Source organism: Trachypithecus francoisi, unplaced genomic scaffold (genome assembly GCF_009764315.1).
Source record: "Trachypithecus francoisi isolate TF-2019V2 unplaced genomic scaffold, Tfra_2.0 Lachesis_group3, whole genome shotgun sequence".
Lineage (NCBI taxonomy): Eukaryota > Metazoa > Chordata > Mammalia > Primates > Cercopithecidae > Trachypithecus > Trachypithecus francoisi.
Window position 1 is genome coordinate 34,150,487 of NW_022681468.1, and position 21,544 is coordinate 34,172,030.

Sequence of the window (21,544 nt, forward strand, 5' to 3'; positions counted from 1 at the left end):
CCTAAGTAGTCCCAGCTACTCGGGAGGCTGAGCCAGGAGAATGGTGTGAACCCACGAGGCGCAGCATGCAGTGAGTCGAGATCGTGCCACTGTACTCCAGCCTGGGCGACAGAGGGACACTCCATCTCAAAAAAAAATAAATAAAAACCTTTTTATCACAGAAAAAATTCAAACAAACATTGTTAGAAATGTACAATAAAGCCCATGTGCAATTTATTCAACTTCAATAATTATGAACTCATGCTAATCTTGTTTCATCTACTCTCCCCCTCACCTCATTTTGCCACTCCAGTATTATTTTGAGGCAAATCTTAGATATATCATTTCCTTCATAAATATTTTAGTATGTATTTCTAAAAGATGGGAACTTGAAGCCTTTTGCATTTGTGGCTTGACAGCTCATTTCTTCCAAAATATTCTTATTTTTATTTATATTATTTATTTATTTATTTATTTATTTATTTTTGAGACGGAGTCTGGCTCTGTTGTCCAGGCTGGAGTGCAGTGGCATGATCACTGCTCGCTGCAACCCCCACTTCCCAGGCTCAAGTCATCCTCCCACCTCAGCCTCCCAAGTACCTGGGACTATAGGCATATGCCACCATGCCCAGCTAATTATTATTATTATTATTTACTTTTTTTTTTTTCGTAGAGATGGGGTTTCACCATGTTGCCCAGGCTGGTCCCAAACTCCTGAGCTCAAGTGATCCATCCGCCTCAGCCTTCCAAAGTGATAGGATTACAAGTATGAGCCACCATGCCATAAAATATTTTTAAATGGAATCTTAGATCCACAGCAAAATTGAGCAGAAAGTAGAGAGTTCCCACATACCCTCTCCAACAGGCATAGCCTCTCTCTGTCAACATCCTGCACCACTGTGGTAAACTGTTACAACAGATGAACCTACATTGACAGTCCACAGTTTACCTTAGGGTTCACTTTTGGTGTTATACAGTCTATGGGTTTGTATAAACAGACAACGACAGGTTTCCATGATTACAGTATCATACAGAATAGTTTCACTGCCCTAAAAAATCTGTATGCTTCAGGAGGCCAAGAAGGGAGAATCGCTTGAGCCCAGGAGTTCAAGACCGGCCTCGGCAACATAGCGAGACCCCAGCTCTACCAAAAAAAGGAAAACTAACAACAAAAAATATTAGCCAGGCATGGTGGCACACACCTGTACTCCCAGCTATTCACAAGGCTGAGATGGAAGAATCACTTGAGCCCAGGACTTAAGAGACTGCAGTGAGCTATGATCACACCACTATACTCTAGCCTGGGTGATAGAAGGAGACCCTGTCTCAAAAAAAATAATAATGATAAAATATATTTGATTCTATGTTGGACATATAAATATACCTCATTCTTAAATATGACAATTTTCATAAGAAATGTTAATATTTATTGAACAAGTATGTGCTAGGTAGTGTACTAATTCAGGTTATCTCATTTAATTTAAATAAAACTCTAAGTTAATTGCTATAAACTTTATTTAACAGATAAAGAAACTGAAGTTTAGTGAGGCCAGATAATCTGCCAAATATCATAGTGCTAAGAAGTTCTAGAACAGAGATTCAAAGTCCAACTGTGTAGTCAAGAGACCCTACTGTTAACCACTACCTTTACACTACTAACTGAGTAAACCATAAGCAATTAATATAAAGAGTGAGATTATTGCCACATTCTCACTGTTATAAATAAAACTTCAATAAAAATTCTTGGCACTCCTCTGGTAATATTTTTATAGGATAAACCTCTAGAAGTAAAATGCTAGATCAGATTAGATTAGGTTAGATTTAATTGCTAAATTATTTCCAAAAGGCATGTATATCTATAGATTCAATTAATAGCTTGCCTCCAAATAAATACTAACTTAACTCCAAAGAACACAGCATACAAGAAAGTCTATTTCCCTACAACCTCAGTAGCAGTGTATCAATTTTAACTCACTGATAGGTAAGAAGTGAAGTTTTAATTTTTATCTCTATTAGTAAGGCTGATCAACTAGGCTTTTCATATATTTATTGTCATTTCTATTTCTTACTCCATAAATATTGCTTGTAACCTTTGCTACTTAGTTGTTCATGTTCCTTTTTAATTTCATAAGAATTCTATGTATATTGGGATATATCTGTCGTGTATTTCAAGCCTTTGTCCTAGTTTGTTTTGGACTTTGTTCACGGCAGTTTTTGCCACACAGTTTTTTCTTTTTTTGAGGCAGGGTCTCACTCTGTTGCCCAGGTTGAAGTGCAGTGGCATGATTACAGCTCACTGCAGCCTCAACCTCCTACTCTCAAACAATTCTCCTGCCTCAGCTTCCCAAGTAGCTGGAACCACAGAAGCACACTACCACACCCCACTAATTTTCACAGTTTTTTTTGTAGAGACAAGATCGTGCTATGTTACCCAGTCTAGTCTCAAACTCCTGGTCTGAAGGGATCCTCCTGCCTCAGCCTCCCAAAGTACTAGGAATACAGACATGAGCCACCACACCCAGCTCTATAATTAAGTTTATAATTGTGTGTAGTTGAATATGAACTTAGGTAATTTTATAAAGAAAACAGTAACTTATTTTTACAACACCCCAAATCCTAATGTTTTTCAATATATACACACATATACATAGTTATAAGTGTTTACAAATATTATATTCTACCCTTTTCCCTTAATATTTCATGCACACATGTAAGCAGTTAACATGCCTACGTGGTTATAATGTATTCAATTATGTTAACATACTTATAGTGTGAATATTTACTTAAAATACATGTTTTCAATAATTAATATTTATAAGAAAATGTATTGGCAGTCACGGTGGCTCATGCCTGTAATCCCAACACTTTGAGAGGCCTAGGTGGGCAGATCACTTGAGGTCAGGAGTTCAAGACCAACCTGACCAACATGGTGAAACCCCATCTCTATCTAAAATGCTAAAATTACCCAGGTGTGGTGGCACACCCCTCTAATTCCAACTACTCGGGAGGCTAAGGCAGGAGAATCACTTGAACCTAGGAGGCAGAGGCTGCAGTGAGCCGAGATCGTGCAACTGAACACCAGCCTGAGCAACAGAGGGAGGCTCCATTTCAAAAAAAAAAAAGGAAAGAAAATGTATTAATCCTTTAAGACTTAATGGGAAAAAAAAAAAAAAAAGACTTAATGGATATTGTTTGAATTTCTACAATGAGAAATGTGGGGCTCTAAGCCTGCTCTGTAGGACAGAACTAGAAGAGTGGCTTAACCAAAGAACTGGCAAGTTAAGTGGAAAACTTGAAAACATTTATTAATCATAGGGAACATGTTTCCAACAACACACATAATTCCATTCAGCATCTGACCAAGCTTTGTGATTCCCTGGAGTCAGAGGTTTAACCATTCCTCTAATGCCAAGAAAGGCTGTCATTTCCACAAACAGTTGACATAACCGGTTAGAAATAATACTGAACATTTATGGGGCTGTTATGTTAGGCTTAAGCCTAAAGTTTCTTAATATGTATTAAGATTTGTGCCTAAGAGATTTTACTCATGCAAAAGCTAGCATGTTTCTCTGGAGGTCATTGAGATTTTAAGTTCTTTTTTGCCTTACTCCACTTTAACACAACTGAGAAAACAAATTCATAACTATAAACGATACAATAACACTGTCAAAGGCTAACTGGACCTGCAGATTCTATTTAAATTTAGATCACCCCTTTCATTTATTTTTTTATCTCCTCAAGGTCCTTTAAATAGCTTCTAGGTTTGTTTTTTGCTTATTTTTATGTATTTATTTGAGACAGGGTCTCACTTTGTCACCTAGGCTGGAGTGCAATGGTGTGATCTTGGCTAAATGCAGCTTTGACCTCCCCAGGTGAACCCTGAAAGCAATCCTCGTGCCTCAGTCTCCCAAGTAGCTGGGATGACAAGGGCACACCACCATGCCTGGCTAATTTTTGTATTTTTAATAGAGACGGGTTTCACCATGATGGCCAGGCTGGTCTGGAACTCCTGGCCTCAAGTAATCCACCCACCTTAGCCTCCCAAAGTGCTGGGATTATAGGTGTGAGCCACTAAGCCCAGTGAACATTTATTTTTTTTCAAATGGAGACTAAGAAACATAACTGAAGCTTTTATTGATGACAAGGGCACAATATAAACTGCAATTACCAATAAGAATATAAGAATGCTCTCAAAGATCTCATGCTAACCAGGGTTTCACCATGTTGGCCAGGCTGGTCTCAAACTCCCGACTTCAAGTGATCTGCCCGCCTCGGCCTCCCAAAGTGCTGGGATTACGTGTGAGCCACCATGCCCGGCCTTTTTTGGTTTCTTTTGTATCAGCTGTTCTAACTCCATGACTTTAGTCAGTCATCACAGAAAACTTTGAATGCTTGATCCCATTCCACAGATATTCCACAGGTAGCATACTATTCTTTTGTGACCTTTCTTCACATTAAAAAATATAAAAAATATTTTAGGTTGGGCACGGTGACTCACCCCTGTAATCCCAGCACTTTGGGAAGCCAAGACAGGTGGACCACTTGAGCTCAGAAGTTCGGGACCAGACTGCGCAACATGGTGAAATTTTGTTTCTGCCAAAAATACAAAAAAGTAGCCGGGTGTGGTGGCATGAGCCTGTGGTCCCAGCTGCCTGGGAGGCTGAGGTGGTAGGATCACTTAAGCCTGGGAGGTTGAGGTTGCGGCAAACTGAGATAGCACCACCGCACTCCAGCTTGGGTGACAGAGTGAGATTACTTTTTTCAAAACAGCTTTTTAAATTATTAAAACATTTAATATTATATTTAGTATTATCGAACATTTAGTATTATAGAACATTTAGAAAATGAAAGGGGGAAATCACCAAGATCACCCATGTTTTTCTTCTCTTATTTTTCCAAGATAGGTAATATGGCCGTGAACCTGGCCTGCAATATACTCTTGATGCATAACCACTTTGGAAGAATCCTAGCAATCTCTAAAATAGTTCTAAGACCCAAATATCCAATCACAGCAACTATCTTTGAGAAACTCACACAAGGGCACACAGACTAATGAATTAGTATGTCACAGCAGTACTGTCAGTTATTGTGAAAAACTGGAACCTACCAAATGTCTGTAAACAGAACAATTTTTTTTTTTTTTTTGAGACGGAGTCACGCTCTGTCGCCCAGGCTGGAGTGCAGTGGCCGGATCTCGGCTCACTGCAAGCTCCGCCTCCCGGGTTCCCGCCATTCTCCTGCCTCAGCCTCCCGAGTAGCTGGGACTACAGGGGCCGTCACCTCGCCCGGCTAGTTTTTTTGTATTTTTTTTAGTAGAGACGAGGTTTCACCGGGTTAGCCAGGATGGTCTCGATCTCCTGACTTCGTGATCCGCCCGTCTCGGCCTCCCAAAGTACTGGGATTACAGGCTTGAGCCACCGCGCCCGGCCAAACAGAACAATTTTTATATATTCACAAGAGAAAACGAATGCTAGAGCTACATGCATCTACGTATACATGAATGCCTAAAATTCTACAAAGGAATGTCTCTTTTGCAACATATACTAACATATATGTGGAAATTCTCTTCAACTTTCAGACACAAACTATACAAAGTTTTTTGTGTTTTGTTTTTTGAGATGGAGTCTCACTCTGTCGCCAGGCTGGAGTGCAGTGGCATGATCTCTGCTCACTGCAACCTCTGCCTCCCGGGTTCAAGTGATCCTCCTGCCTCAGCCTCCTGAGCAGCTGGAACTACAGGTATGCGTGCACTACCACACCCAGCTAATTTTTGTATTTTTTAGTAGAGACGAGGTTTCACCATGTTGACCAGGATGGTCTCAGTCTCTTGACCCTGTGATCCACCCTCCTTGGCCTCCCAAAGTGCTGGGATTACTTTGGGAGTAAGCCACCGCACCCAGCTGCTTTTTTTTTTTTTTTTTTTTTGGAGACAGAGTCTCACTCTGTCACCCAGGCTAGAGTGTAGAGTGCAATGGTGAGATCTTGGCTCACTACAACTTCCACCTCCCGAGTTCAAGCAATTCTCTGCCTCAGCCTCTGGAGTAGCTGGGATTACAGGCGCCCGCCATCACACCCGGCTAAATTTTGTATTTTTTTTTAGTAGAGACAGGGTTTCACCATGTTGGCCAGGCTGGTCTTGAACTCCTGACCTCATGATCCACCAGCCTCGGCCTCCCAAAGTGCTGGGATTACAGGTGTGAGCCACTACGCCCGGCCTAAAGTTTTAAAACATGCCAAGTGTATTACATAATATGATATGATTTATGTACATAAATATTACAGTAAGCCTAATACCCAATTTTATTATAGTAAACATGATAAATACCCAATTCAGGACAGTAACTATCCTGAGAAAAGAGGAAAAGGAATGGGGGAGGGGCACTTCAATTTTATCTGCAATTTTTTTGTCATATAACTAGTCTCTTTTCAAATTAAATGCAAAATCTTGTTTTGTTTAGTTAGGATTTCATTTAGCGTAGGATCAATAAGCAACAGAAGCAAAAAAAGCTTATCAAAAAACGAGCAAATAAGATGTTAAAGTTTAATAAAGTTGGGTGATAGGTACATGGGTGCCTGTTACATTAAGTGCCATACTTTCTGTATGTCCTTGAAACATTTCACAACAAAAACTTGAGAAATAATATTTGGGCTAAAAAAACAAACACAACTTCAGTTCTCTGACTATTCTGTCATCAAACTTCAAATCCCTTTACTATGAATGAGATTATGCACCGCAGCCCACAAAAAGAAAACTATTTTCTAGGCTATAGCAGCTCGTCACAGTATGTGCTTAGAATTGAAGAAATGAAGCTAAAGGCAACATTTAACCTTTGGACCAAGAAATGCTTTAGAGGTTATATTCTATTTGAACTCTAACAATATAGAACTGTAATAGTACTCGAAGTTAACCAAGAAAGTCAACTAAGTGAATAAGACTTGGTTAGTCAGATCCAAAATTGTTTCAATTTGATTACACACTTCTGGTAGATAACTGATTTGATCCTATTGCTCAGGACTGTCCCAATTTTAAAACTGAAAGTCCTGTGTTCCAGAACCTCTAGTTTTAGACAAACTGGGACAACTGGCCATCCTAGCTTCTAGGTACATCAAAACTTTCTAGCTGGGAAAGAATTTTCAAATTAGCTAGTAAATTATCTAATTTTACTGATGAGAAAAGTGAAGAATCCTAAACCTTCAGAGTGTAAAAGGAAGTTCCAGGCCATCCAGTGCTCTAGTTCAATTGCTGAATTCACAGACTAGTCCTCTACAGATTTTGCTAGAGTGGCCTTTCAGCCCTTTGTGACTGTTTGTAGTGAAAAGTACACACAAGCCTACAAGGCAGCCCAGATGTACAATAACTGTGGGAAAATTAAAAAAAATAAAAAATACAGAGCCTCTCTATGTTGCCCATGCTGGACTCAAACACCTAGACTCAAGCAATCCTTGTACCTCAGCCTCCTGAGTAGCTGGGACTACAGGCATCCACCACCAAGCCAGGCTATGAGAAAGTTCGTTTTATTGATCCAGACCTTATTGCCTGGTAACTTCCACCACTGTTCCTAGCTCTGCTCTCTGGTCCTAACAGAGGAAAATCTGACCCCACACCTAGTACAACTAGATAGGTTATAGTTGGCCTTGTGTTTTCCTCTATTCTGGTTCCGCCTCTAAAAATCCTACAGATACTGTAGGACTACAGAATATCCATGCAGTCTGCGCTCCTTTTCTTTCTTTTTCTTTCTCTATTTATTTATTTATTTTGTATTTATTTATTTTTTTTGAGACAGAGTTTCGCTCTTGTCGCCCAGGCTGGAGTGCAATGGCGCAATCTCAGCTCACTGCAACCTCCATCTCCTGGGTTCCAGCAGTTCTCCTGGCTCAGCCTCCCAAATAGCTGGGATTACAGGCACCCACCATCAAGCCCAGCTAATTTTTGTATTGTCAGTAGAGACGGGGTTTCTCCATGTTGACCAAGCTGGTCTTGAACTCCTGACCTTGGGTGATCTCCCCGCCTCGGCCTCCCAAAGTGCTGGGATTATAGGCATGAGCCACCACGCCCTGGCCTCTGCTCTCACTTTATAATGATTAGCTAGTAGAGTTGTAGACAGATTTGACATCTGTGTATGTAGCTGGTGAGGAGTCTCTTTGTCCCACAGCACAGATTACATTCCTTTCCTGAATCCCTCTTTGAACTCTTAGAATTTCTACACTTATCCTTACATTGTACAATCATATTTACTGAGCACTAACAGGAACTGTTAGGTACTGAATACAGTAAATAAAATAAACTCAGCCATAGGAGAAGAACAAGATAGGTAAAATAATAAACAACGTGAACTCTGAGGTGCTGCACACCTTGGGAAGCTGGAGAAGGCTTCACCTGAGGTGGTGATATGTGAGTTAGGTAGGAACTGTATCAACACCTGTGTGTTAAACAGCCCTGTGTCCCCCAACAATCAGCTGAAGTTCAACAAATAGATTGTAAATTTGGTAAAGTAGAGAAAGCCTGCTCAGCCCCCTCAGCATTTCTTAGAGGTAAGGGAAGATGATAAGTGAATCCAGTCTGGCAAAGACAGTTGCAGAGACTGACACTGTACCTGGCTACGTACAGTATTGCTCAGGTGGTTGTCCTCGGACATCTGTGCATTCTGGAAGTAGGACAACGGTGCAGGTAACTCTGTCATTGAAGCAACTGTATAGAAATACTGTTTCACAGAAAACAAAGCCTCTTGAGGTTCTGAAAAGGGAAAGAAAAACAGAACTTTGTACACTACAATTATACTGTTTTAAAAAATAGTTTCATAGATTAACTAAGCAAAAACAAACCTTTCTTTCATGTGTTCTCCTCCAGGCCAAGCTGTCTAAGGACTTCAAAGGCTGTTGTCACTTGCAGGCTCCCAGATTAGGTCTGAAATAGGATTTCACCAGGTCATCCATTGTTAGTTAAATCCTAGTAAATTCATTTAAACCAATCAAATACTTATAAGACCAATTTGTAAACCAGGAATGTATTAATTTATCACCACCTTCAACTGACAAATTTACTATGAGCTCAAGGTAGACCGCTTTAGCAATAAGTAGAACCACCTGAGACACCAAACATTTTCTTTCTTTTTTTTTTTTTTTTTGAGACGGAGTCTCGCTCTGTCGCCTGGGCTGGAGTGCAGTGGCCGGATCTCAGCTCACTGCAAGCTCCGCCTCCTGGGTTCCCGCCATTCTCCTGCCTCAGCCTCCCGAGTAGCTGGGACTACAGGCGCCCACCACCTCGCCCAGCTAGTTTTTTGTATTTTTTTTAGTAGAGATGGGGTTTCACCATGTTAGCCAGGATGGTCTCGATCTCCTGACCTCGTGATCTGCCCGTCTCGGCCTCCCAAAGTGCTGGGATTACAGGCTTGAGCCACCACGCCTGGCCGACACCAAACATTTTCAACCACAAAGATACTTAATGACTTCCAATTTCTAGCCAAGGAAGCTGAGTAATCTTAAGGAATGTTCTCCCCAACATTCCTTTTTCTATGCAGACCAATTCAACCTAATCTTTATATTTTCATAAAATCATTTGTCTAGCACTTTTAATTTTGTACAATTCTATAATCTCATCTTATCCTTATCACAATGCCCAAGGCAGGATGAACAGATAACATGCTTATTTTACAAAAGGAGAAGGGAATCCAGAGAAGTTCAGTGACTTGCTTAAGATGACACAACTGGGTAGAGCTGGCAAGAATCGCAGACTTGGCCAGGTATAGTGGCTCATGCCTGTAATCCCACCATTGTGGGAGGCCAAGGCAGGTCGATCATGAGGTCAGGAGTTCGAGACCAGCCTGACCAACATGGTGAAACCCCACCTCTACTAAAAATACAAATATTAGCCGGGCGTGGTGGCATGCACCTGTAATCCCAGCTACTCAAGAGGTTGAGGCAGGAGAATCACTTGAACCCAGGAGGTGGAGGTTGCAGTGAGCTGAGATGGCGCCATCACACTCCAGCCTGGGCGACAGAGTGAGACTCCATTTCAAAAAAAAAAGAATGGCAGACTCCTGACTCCCAGTCTCAGGCCTCTCCTTTGATGTTGGGACAGCCTTATTTACAGGAATGACTGTGTCTCTCAGAGTTCACCCACCCTCTTGGGGGGCCACATTTCCATTTGCCTGTCTACCTTAATTTCCATCAGCCAATTCTTCATGATTTCAACTTCTCCTTTTCACAGGTCTTCAGAAACACAGGAAAAATCCATGTACATACCTAATGCTAATTAATACATTACCATATACATATTTACATTAAAAAAATTTTTTTCAATGTCCTATTTCATTTTCACTTTTAACATCAGGATATACTTTCCGGCCGGGCGCGGTGGCTCAAGCCTGTAATCCCAGCACTTTGGGAGGCCGAGACGGGCGGATCACGAGGTCAGGAGATCGAGACCATCCTGGCTAACACGGTGAAACCCCGTCTCTACTAAAAAAATACAAAAAATTAGCCGGGCGAGATGGCGGGCGCCTGTAGTCCCAGCTACTCGGGAGGCTGAGGCGAGAGAATGGCGTAAACCCGGGAGGCGGAGCTTGCAGTGAGCTGAGATCCGGCCACTGCATTCCAGCCTGGGCGAGAGAGCGAGACTCCGTCTCAACAAAAAAAAAAAAAAAAAAAAAAGGATATACTTTCCTCTAAATATTCCATTTTTTCTTCTAATGATTTTTCATAAAAAATGCATATAGTACCTTTTCCTCTAGCAAAGGTATCAAGTTCAAAATAACTCTTAACTACTTATATTTGTATCATTCAAATCATTACACATTTTTAACCAAGGTGACGTTCTACTTTATCATACATGCTTTTATATACCATGTCCATCTTTCTCCTCCCTTCACCTTCAGCCCATTGTCAGCTAGCATGAGATCAGTGAAATGCAAATTCATATTAACTGAAAACATGGTGCAAATTTGCTTAAAAAATAAAGTGGTTAAGGCCAGGAGTTGCAGATCAGTCTCCAGCCTGGGCAACACAGGAAGACACTATCTCTAAAAAACACGAATTAGCTGGGTGCAGGCGGGATGCATATGTAGTAGTTCCAACTGCTCAGGAGGCTGAGGGGGGAGGACTGCTTGAGTCCAGGAATTAGAGGCTGCAATGAGCCAAGATCTCGTCACTGTACTCAGCCTGGGCAACAGAGTGAGACTCTGTTTCAAACAACAAAAAAAAAGATTTTTCAAAATGAGATTTTTGTGGGAATTTAACCTATATTTAGAGTTATTGATACCTTTGTTGCTGTCTTTATTTTGAGACACAGTCTTGCTCTGTCACCCAGGCTGGTGTGTAGTGGCACGATCTCACTCACTGGAACTGCTACCTCCTGGGTTCAAGCAATTCTCGTGTCTCAGCTCCCCGAATAGCTGGGATTTCAGGTGTGTACTACCATGTTCAGCTAATTTTTGTATCTTTAGTAGAGACTGGGTTTCACCATGTTGGCCAGGCTGGTCTCAAACTCCTGACCACAAGTGATCTACCCACATCAGCCTCCCAAACTGCCAGGATTACAGGTGTGAGCCACCACGACCAGCCCTGTTCCTGTCTTTCAATAAGGACAAAATTAAGATTTCACAATACAGACAGTCCCTAATGACAGTTCAATGTAAAACTGTTCAGCTTTAGTATGACGCAAAAACAGTATGTATTCAGTAGAAACTGCACTTTTTGAGTATCCATACAAGTTCACTTCAGTGAGTAAGTAGTCAATAAATTGCATGAGGCCGGGTTCGGTGGTTCATGCCTGTAAACCCAGCACTGTGGGAAGCTGAGACGGATGGATTACTTGAGGCCAGGAGTTCGTGACTAGCCTGGCCAACATGGTGAAACCCTGTTTCTACTAAAAACACACATACACAAAAAATGGCTGGGTGTGGGTGGTGGGTGCCTATGGTTCCAGCTACTCAGGAGGCTGAGGTGGAAGGATCACTGGAGCCAAGAAAGTTGAGGCTGCAGTGAGCAGTGACTGCATCACTACACTCCAGCCTGAGTGACAGAGTGAGACCCTGTCTCAAAAAAACAAATAATAAAATAATAAAAGTACACTCCATTATGGAAAAACCCATAGAAATCTCATATAATCCCTCAGAAACAAAGCAAGTAAACAAGACAATCTTAGCCAAATGAAACAAGGCAAAGAAAGGGTAAAGCAAGCAAAAACAAAAGGTAAGTAGGTTGGATGCAGTGGCTCACGCCTATAATCCCAGCACTATGGGAGGCCGAGGCAGACAGATCACTTGAGGCCAGGAGTTCAAGACCAGCCTGGCCAACATGGTGAAACCCTGTCTGTACTAAAAACACAAAAATTAGCTGGGTGTGGTGGCTCGTGCCTGTAATCCCAGCTACTAAGGAGGCTGAGGCAGGAGAATCGCTTGAAACTGGGAGGCGTAGGTTGCAGTGAACCAAGATTGCGCCACTGCACCCCAGCCTGGGTGACAGAGCAAGACTCTGTCTCAAAAAATAAAATAAATAAATGGTATATAAATAAACTATATTACACTTACAGGTTAAATATGAGAAGTGATTACCGTGCACTAAACAAGATTAGTATAATCTTATACACTAAATTTAGTAGAAATACTATTTAATAATAAGACTGATTATTCACTAAACAAGAAAGACACTGTCTACTCATATGCAAAAGTTAAGAGACAAACACTATTAAACTAAGGCTTAATAAACTAATGTCTTATATTCACTTTATCCTTTTACAGAGGAAAACAATGTGGCACACAGAAGTTAACTTGCTTAAGGTCACATCTGGCAAGCAAGGAGTTGGAATTCACAGAGTACACTATATAGCCGCTTAATAAAACTCCACACCTGCCCCGTAGGAGTTTACAGCAATGAGGATTACGGTATTTTGAAGCGATTTTGATTACTAGTAAAACTATTACTTAGAAGTAAATGAGATCTTAAACTTCAAAAACTGCTCTAAGTATAAATTAAAAACTGAAGCACCAAAAGCATTTTCAATAATCTCAATATCCTAGTATTTATGTTTTTTTTAAAAAAGGATAAGCTGGCCAAGCGCAGTGGCTCACACCTGCAATCCCAGCACTTTGGGAGGCTGAGGCGGGCAGATCACAAGGTCAGGAGTTCCAGATCAGTCTGGCCAATATGGTGAAACTCCGTCTCTACTAAAAAATACAAAAATTAGCCAGGCGTGGTGATGTGCACCTGTAGTCCCAGCTACTCAGGAGGCTGAGGCAGGAGAATCGCTTGAACCCAGGAGGCGGAGGTTGTAATGAGCCAAGATTACACCACTGCATTCCTGCCTGGGCGACGGAGTGAGACTCCATCTCAAAAAAAAAGGATAAGCTATAACGCAATTTTTTTCTTTTTTTTTCTGTAAGAGATAAGGTCTCACTCGGTCACCCAGGCTGGAGTACAGTGGCAATCATAGCTCACTGCAGCCTTCAATCCTGGCCTCAGTCGATCCTCCCACCTCAACCTCCCAAGCATGTGAGACTACATGGTTGGCTAGTTTTTTATTTAGAGAAAGGGTCTTGCTGTATTGCCCGGGCTGGTCTTGAACTCCTGGCCTCAAGCAACCCTACCACCTCAGTCTCCCAAGTAGTTAGGATTATAGACCTGAGCCCCTGCAGCCACTGGTCATTTTGAAAGAAGTAGTTTCGGCCGGGCACGGTGGCTCAAGCCTGTAATCCCAGCACTTTGGGAGGCCGAGACGGGCGGATCACGAGGTCAGGAGATCGAGACCATCCTGGCGAACACGGTGAAACCCCGTCTCTACTAAAAATACAAAAACTAGCCGGGCGAGGTGGCGGGCGCCTGTAGTCCCAGCTACTCGGGAGGCTGAGGCAGGAGAATGGCGTAAACCTGGGAGACGGAGCTTGCAGTGAGCTGAGATCCGGCCACTGCACTCCAGTCCGGGCAACAGAGCGAGACTCCGCCTCAAAAAAAAAAAAAAAAAAAGAAAGAAGTAGTTTCCTTTTTTACCCTATGCTAATAGGATCTGTTCAGTTATTACAAGAAACCATACAAGCTGGTACAAACTGGTCATACTGCAGCTTTCTCAGACAAATCCTGTAAAAATCATCAATAATAAAGTAGTCACTTTAGCATTTTCCAATACTATCTTCAACGTTCTTTTCGCATCTATTCTTGCATTTGAGTCTTAAAGAAACCTCATGAGGGGCCGGGTGCGGTGGCTCACACCTGTAATCCCAGCACTCTGGGAGGCCGAGGCGGGCGGATCACAAGGTCAGGAGATAGAGACTATCCTGGCTAACACGGTGAGACCCCGTCTCTACTAAAAATACAAAAAAATTAGCCAGGCATGGTGGTGGGCGCCGGTAGTGCCAGCTACTTGGGAGGCTGAGGCAGGAGAATGGCATGAACCCGGGAGGTTGAGCTTGCTGTAAGCCAAGATCACGCCACTGCACTCCAGCCCGGGCAACAGAGCAAGACTCCGTCTCAAAAAAAAAAAAAAAAAAGAAACCTCATGAGGGAAGGAATCTGAACTGACATGTAAAAAAAACTCAGAAAAGGTAAAAGATTTTGCCTGCACAGGGTTACAGAGCGAGTGTATACCAATGCCGCTTTCAGAACCCAAGTCTTCTGATGCCCAGTCCAGGTCTTTTCCAGTTCACCCAGAGAAATCTTGTGCCTCCCTTGATACTTCCAAAGATCACAATGCTACAAGGTGAGCCTCCCTGGGAGAGCTGCTCTTTACAGGGGGCTCAGTAGGAAGCAGAGGCAGGCAACAGGGCTAGGTCTTCAATGAGGACTGATGAACAAACAAGCGCTATTGGGACAAAGAAAGGGGCAGGCAAAGCTAGATTTGATTTTGGTCCAGTAACAGCTGAAAACAATTGAGGACTGCAAGGAGGTCAATGACCCCACTGTTCAGGCAGCATGGCAAAAGACACTAGGAGACTTTTTAACATTCTTAGCCCTGTAAACAACAACAACAAACAGTTACTGGGATCTGAGGATCTTTCATGGCACCTGAATTGAGGAGTAGGTGGGAGTAGGGACAGAATCTACTTTGGTGTTTTTGCTCTCTGGTAACCTGCTGCAAACTGACAGAGCACAACACTTGAATTAACTGACATCCATTTCCTTAATCTCAAGACACTTGCTAAATCAGACAAAAGGAAAACGAAATCCTTCTCTGACGGGAAACTAGAATTTATCTGTTATATACAAAGAGATTAAAAAAGCCCCAGGAGAACTACAAATAATCTCCAAACTCAGAGGTGCTGAACAGAGAAGTCTGTCTAACCAGAAAACCTTCTACCCATCAGCACTGCAGAAATTATCACAGGAGCAATGTCCAGAATCTCAAAATAAGTTTATTAAAAATCTCATTCAAGAAAGTACCAACAGAAAAGTATTAATACGTTTTTTCTCTCACTGTATCCCAGTGTAACAACAAAACCTCCAACTCCTACAGAACATGGTTACTTATTGATACATTTTCTTTTTTCACCCTCAGACATAAATATAAACAAAATTTGTACTGTGGAAAAACATCTTCAGGAGATTTTTAACCATGATCTCTAGCACAAAGGGCTTGTGGCTTGTTTTAATGTCTCTAAGCTACTAGTTTCTCTTTCACCGAGAAAAATGTTACAAGTATTTTCTGCTGCATCTGCACTGCAATGCTGTTTTCAAGTGCCAATGAGCTTGTGATTTATTCTTTATTTTACAAAAGTATTTAATCAGCCTTAGTGTTACTTTGAAAGCTTCTCCCTGGACAGGCAGCTCAAGTTCTGATGTTATGAATGGGCTGGAAAAGCCTCTACTTGAGTTTTTAAAGGTTCACGTCCAATAGTAAATGTAACTGAACTCTAAATTCCAACCTATAATTGAACATATTATTATTAGTGAGACATAGTTTCACTCTTGTCGCCCAGGCTGGAATGCAATGCCGGGATCATGGCTCACCGCAACCTCCACCTCCTGGGTTCAAGCGATTCTCCTGCCTCAGCCTCCTGAGTAGCTGGGATTATAGACGCCCACCACCATGCCCAGCTAATTTTTGTATTTTAGTAGAGATGGAGGTGTCACCATGTTGGCCTGGCTGGTCTTGAACTCCTGACCTCAGGTGATCCACCACCTTAGCTGGGATTACAGGCGTGAGCCACTGTGCCCAGACTATACTTGAAATTAATAAAACAATTTTTTTAAACTAATTTTAAAACTTTAGGAATACATCCTCAAAAGACTCCTCTGGTTTTTAAGAGACTAGGAGCAAATCATTTCTCCAGCCCTATAAAAGGCTTTGTGAAAGCAGTAGACGCTAAAAAGAGCAAGGGTAGTGATACATCCCATTTGGTGATTTTTTTTCTCCTCCTCCCATCCCACGCCACCTGTTAACCATCTGTGGTAGATTAGATTATTATTCAGCCAATATTCACTCCCTCCCCCAGCCTGGCCAAGGGAGGAATACACCTCTCTCCAGTGATGTTATAGGCTTGGCCCTTTAGTTTGCTTGGCTGCATGGTGGTAGAAGTCTACTACCCACTCCTAAGTCTTTGGGCATGATCATATGACTTGCTTTGGTCAATGCAATCTTAGCAGATGTGGCATAAGCAGACACTTGAACTATGCTTGTGCAGTTGGCCTTGGCTTCTGGTACTTCTGCTGGTACCTTGAGAAAAGCTTACCATGGATAGCCACTGCCCCTTCAGCCTGGGCCCCAGAATAAGGCATACAAATAAGAACTGCCGCCACTGATCCACAGACCTACCTACATTGAAGCAGAGTCTTGAGTGAGAATACATGCTCTGAACCACTGAGTTTGGGGGAGGTCTGTAATGTAGAGTTACTATAGCAACTTGTTTTTAAATAATAGTTATGTTGGCTCAGAAAATGCAATAAAAACGAACAAAGACTTAGAATTGCAAGTCCAGAATCCCTTATCTGTAACTCTTGGGACTAAATGTGTTTAGAATTCGGATTTTTTTGGATTTTGTAAAGGTAGTATGCAAATACCAGATGTCATATAATGTCCCTACAGGGTCTCAGAAGCAGAAAAGCAAACACATTATTAAGCTATAGTGAAACAAATGAATAGTTTTAAATCACATTAAAAAAAGAAAATAGAGACTATAATTAAGCCAGATTTTGCTGTCAAATTAGTTATGAAAAACCTTGGCCAGGTGTGATGGCTCACGCCTGTAATTCCAGCACTATGGGAGGCTGAGGCGGGTGGATCACAAGGTCAGGAGTTCGAGACTAGCCTGGCCAATATGGTGACACCCCCGTCTCTACTAAAAATACAAAAATTAGCCCAGTGCGGTGGCACACGCCTGTAGTCCCAGCTTCTCGGGAGGCTGAGACAGAAGAATTGCTTGAACCTGAGAGGTGGAGGTTGCAGTGAGCTGAGATTGTGCCATAGCACTCCAGCCTGGCCGACAGAGCGAGACTCCGTCTCAAAAAAAAAACAGAAAAGAAAAAAGAAAAACCTTTTAGTTTTTGGATTTCAGAACTATGGATATGAGACTATTTTGTCCTATATACCTTTGTATAATTATAAAGAATCTTTCCCAATAAGTTATTTAATTTCAATAACTCTGTAAGAGAGGTATGATTATTCAAAATCATTGTCTAAAATTCTCTGTGGAAATGGACAGAATACAACCAATTTTTAATGAAAAACTGATTATTTATGTCTAATTAATTTGTAAATCACTGGTTATATTTAGCATTGTCTGCAATCTTTCTTTTGTTTTGATCAACTTAAAACAAGAAACCATAAAAAGCGTTGTGAAAAGCCAACACTAATACCTTTTTCCTCACTCTGTTACCCAAGCAGGAGTATTAATGCCTTTCAATCAACAAACACTGGGTTTCTTCTTTATAACTACACACTGTGATAAGGGTTGGGAATTCTAATGTATCAGGTATTACTTCTGTTTACTTAAGGATCTTACTATCTAAAAAGCAAAACAAGTACTTTTTTTTTTTTTTTTTTTTTGAGGCGGAGTCTCACTCTGTCACCCGGGCTGGAGTGCAGTGGCCAGATCTCAGCTCACTGCAAACTCCGTCTCCCGGGTTCACGCCATTCTCCTACCTCAGCCTCCCGAGTAGCTGAGACTACAGGCGCCCGCCACCTCGCCCGGCTAGTTTTTTTTGTATTTTTTTTAGTAGAGACGGGATTTCACCGTGTTAGCCAGGATGGTCTCGATCTCCTGACCTCGTGATCCGCCCGTCTCGGCCTCCCAAAGTGCTGGGATTACAGGCTTGAGCCACCGCGCCCGGCACAAGTACATTTTTATACTGGTTAGATGTTGAAATAAAAATATGTTAGGTATATTATGTTAAAATAAATTATTCACATTGGTTTCATCTGTTTCTTCTTACCTTTTTTTTTTTTCTGATGGAGTCTCGCTCTGTGTAGCTCAGTCTGGACTGCAGTGGTGCGATCTCGGCTCACTGCAACCTCCCCTTCCTGGGTTCAAGCGATTCTCCTGCCTCACCTCCCGAGTAGCTGGGACTACAGGCACCCGCCACCACGTCCAGCTAATTTTTTGTATTTTTAGTAGAGACGGGGTTTCACCGTGTTAGGCGGGATGGTCTCGATCTCCTGACCTCATGATCCACCAGCCTCGGCCTCCCAAAGTGCTGGGATTACAAGCGTGAGTCACCGCGCATGGCCACCCAACCTCTTTTTATTTTATTTATTTACTTTTTTTGAGACGGAGTCTCGCTTTGTCGCCCAGGCTGGAGTGCAGTGGCGAGATCTGGGCCTATAGCTGGGACTACAGGCGCCCGCCACCACGCCTGGCTAATTTTTTTTTTTTTTGTATTTTTTAGTATAGACGGGGTTTCACCGTGTTAGCCAGGATGGTCTCGATCTCCTGACCTCGTGATCCGCCAGCCTCGGCCTCCCAAAGTGCTGGGATTACAAGCATGAGTCACCGTGCCCAGCCTCTTTTTACCTTTAAAAATGCATTTATGGGCCGGGCGCGGTGGCTCACGCTTGTAATCCCTGCACTTTGGGAGGCTAAGGCGGGCGGATAACGAGGTCAGGAGATGGAGACCATCATGGCTAACACGGTGAAACCCTGTCTCTACTAAAAATACAAAAAATAATTATCCGGGCGTGGTGGTGGGCGCCTGTAGTCCTAGCTGCTGGGCAGGCTGAGGCAGGAGAATGGCGTGAACCTGGGAGGCAGAGGTTGCAGTGAGCCAAGACTGCACCACTGCACTCCAGACTGGGCGACAGAGCGAGACTCCGTCTCAAAAAAGAAAATAAATTAAATAAATAAATAATAGTATGTTTATTAGAAAATTTAAAATAGCCGGGCGCGGTGGCTCAAGCCTGTAATCCCAGCACTTTGGGAGGCCGAGACGGGGGGATCACGAGTTCAGGAGATCGAGACCATCCTGGCTAACACGGTGAAACCCCGTCTCTACTAAAAAATACAAAAAACTAGCTGGGCGAAGTGGCGGGCGCCTGTAGTCCCAGCTACTCGGGAGGCTGAGGCAGGAGAAAGGCGTAAACCCGGGAGGCGGAGCTTGCAGTGAACTGAGATCCCGCCACGGCACTCCAGCCTGGGCGACAGATCAAGACTCCGCCTCAAAAAAAAAAAGAAAATTTAAAATAGAGATAATCACCTTGTAGTTCTCCCAATGTGCATGCTAATAAATTTGTATGCCTTTTCTCCAAAAGAAAAACAAAAAAGATATGTTTTTTTTGAGACAATCTCACTCTTTTGCCCAGGCTGCAGTGCAGTGGCATAATCTTGGCTCACTGCAACCTCCTCCTCCTGGGTTCAAGCGATTCTCCTGCCTCAGCCTCGCTTGGGAGCAGCTGGGACTATAGGCGCGCGCCACCACGCCCAGCTAATTTTTTGTAGAGACGGGTGTTTCGCCATGTTGTCCCAGCTGGTCTCGAACTCCTGAGCTCAAGTATCTGTCCCGCGGCCTCCCAAAGTGTTGGGATTACAGGCGTGAGCCACCGCAGGGGGCCTCACATTGTATTTCTATTGGCTAGTGCTGCTCTAAATCTTCTGTTCCTTCTGCTACACCAGGCCTAACAAATTCCTGCCAACCTTTTCCTTCCTGAAGCCTCCCTCCCTTTCTCAGCTCTGGCGACCCTGCACTGTGGTGGTTCTCCAACCACACTCATTCTCCTCAACTGGCTCCTTGCTCTTCTTCCACCCCCTCGTTAGAAGTGTTCCTAAGAGTTTGCCTTGGCCTTCTCTTCCCCTTTCTTAGCTTAGACTTCTCCACTGCTCCAACATCAACTGGAAATTTATGGAATTGACTCCTGTTTTCAGCTCTAGTCCTGTTGATAGGACATTTTCACCTGCTGGCACTCGCAAAGTGACACTTCCAAACCACTTCCTCGCCCTCCTCTCTAAACCATTCTTTCTTCCTATTTCTGAGAATGTCTCTACCATGTTCTAAACTGAAAACCTCCTAGTCAACTTCACACTTTATTCCCTGATCCTCAATTGGTTACCATGTCCCGTTCGTGTTTCTTCCAAAGCCTCTGCCACCACCGCAGATCGAACTCTAGTCACATCTTACCTGAATTATGGAAAAGTCACCTCAATTCTCTCACCCATTCCAGCCTCCACTATAGATTAATGTGCCTAAAGTAGAGCTGACCACAACGGTGAGAAGAATCTGAGAGGGAAGCAACAGCAAACACAAGAGGCACTGGACCTGCATGCCTGGAGACAGCCCCAACCAAGGAGAAAGCATCAGACCCCGTTTTCCGCCTCGAATGAGAGGAGTGCGGACTTCGCCCGGAGTGCCCGTCGCCCCTGGACAAGGACACACCCGGGACGTGAGGCGCGGAGTTTCACCAGTTGCTCAAGCAGACCCAGCCCAAAACGCTTCCTCTTTCTCCTGCTCCACTCCAGTCCAGACGGCTACTAATCCCGGCCCAAAGCACCTGCGCCCTGAGACGTCTTTGAGCAAACAGCATTTCCGGATCAAGGCTCCGAGGAATCTCTCTCCACCCGGCCGCGCCCGAAGCCCAAGAAACGGGCTGCCCCTCCCGGTTTCCCACACGGGGTTCCCTGGCCCCAACCCGGCGACGCCCCGCCCCTCATCTTTTAGGACACCGGCTCCGCGGCCCAGGCGGCGACAAAGGGCCGGGCCCTGCCCGCGGCCGCCCTTGTCCGCGGTGCCTTCCTGTCTTCCCCGGACTCCCCATCACGCACATACGCTCAGCCGCCGCCGCCGTTGCCACCGCCGCTCGCAGTTCAGGTTCCTTCCAGACCAGCCGCTGTTTTGTTTCCGATGTGAAACCGCGGACCCCGGAGCTGCCTGTCCCAGGCCCCGCCCAAGAACCCTCACCGGTGTCGTCATTTCCGGCTCTGGTGTCGTTGGCTGCCGGCCCACGGGGGAGGGGAGGAGCCAGGAGGAAGGGGCGGGGCCTCCGGCCTGGAGCAACGATTGTGGGAAGAACCCAGAGCTCCACCTTGGCGGTCCCCACCTGACGGAATCCGCCCAGAGTGCTGGCGTGGATTGTCGGGGTTCTGAGGCTGCTCTTGAGCTGAGGGCGAAAGCCCCTATATAAATTGGGCCCAGCGTGTGCTTCTCCCGGCATACA

At 43.7% G+C, this 21,544-nt stretch overlaps 1 protein-coding gene across 4 annotated transcripts in view; it reads right to left on the bottom strand.

Moving 5' to 3' along the window:
- PSEN1 (presenilin 1) overlaps positions 1-21,306 on the bottom strand; it is an 86,236-nt gene extending 64,930 nt beyond the window's left edge. The window contains exons 1-3 of one of the 4 annotated variants that reach the window (XM_033187560.1): positions 21,153-21,306; positions 8,803-8,884; positions 8,586-8,713 (exon numbers count right to left, since the gene is read on the bottom strand). In XM_033187560.1, coding sequence (XP_033043451.1) covers positions 8,586-8,660 — 75 coding nt within the window. In that variant the 5' untranslated portion in view covers positions 8,661-8,713; positions 8,803-8,884; positions 21,153-21,306. Of the gene's footprint in view, positions 1-8,573; positions 8,714-8,802; positions 8,885-21,152 lie in introns of all 4 variants that reach the window. The other 3 variants (XM_033187561.1, XM_033187559.1, XM_033187558.1) reach the window with 3 other exon arrangements.
- Positions 21,307-21,544: the final 238 nt, after the last annotated feature.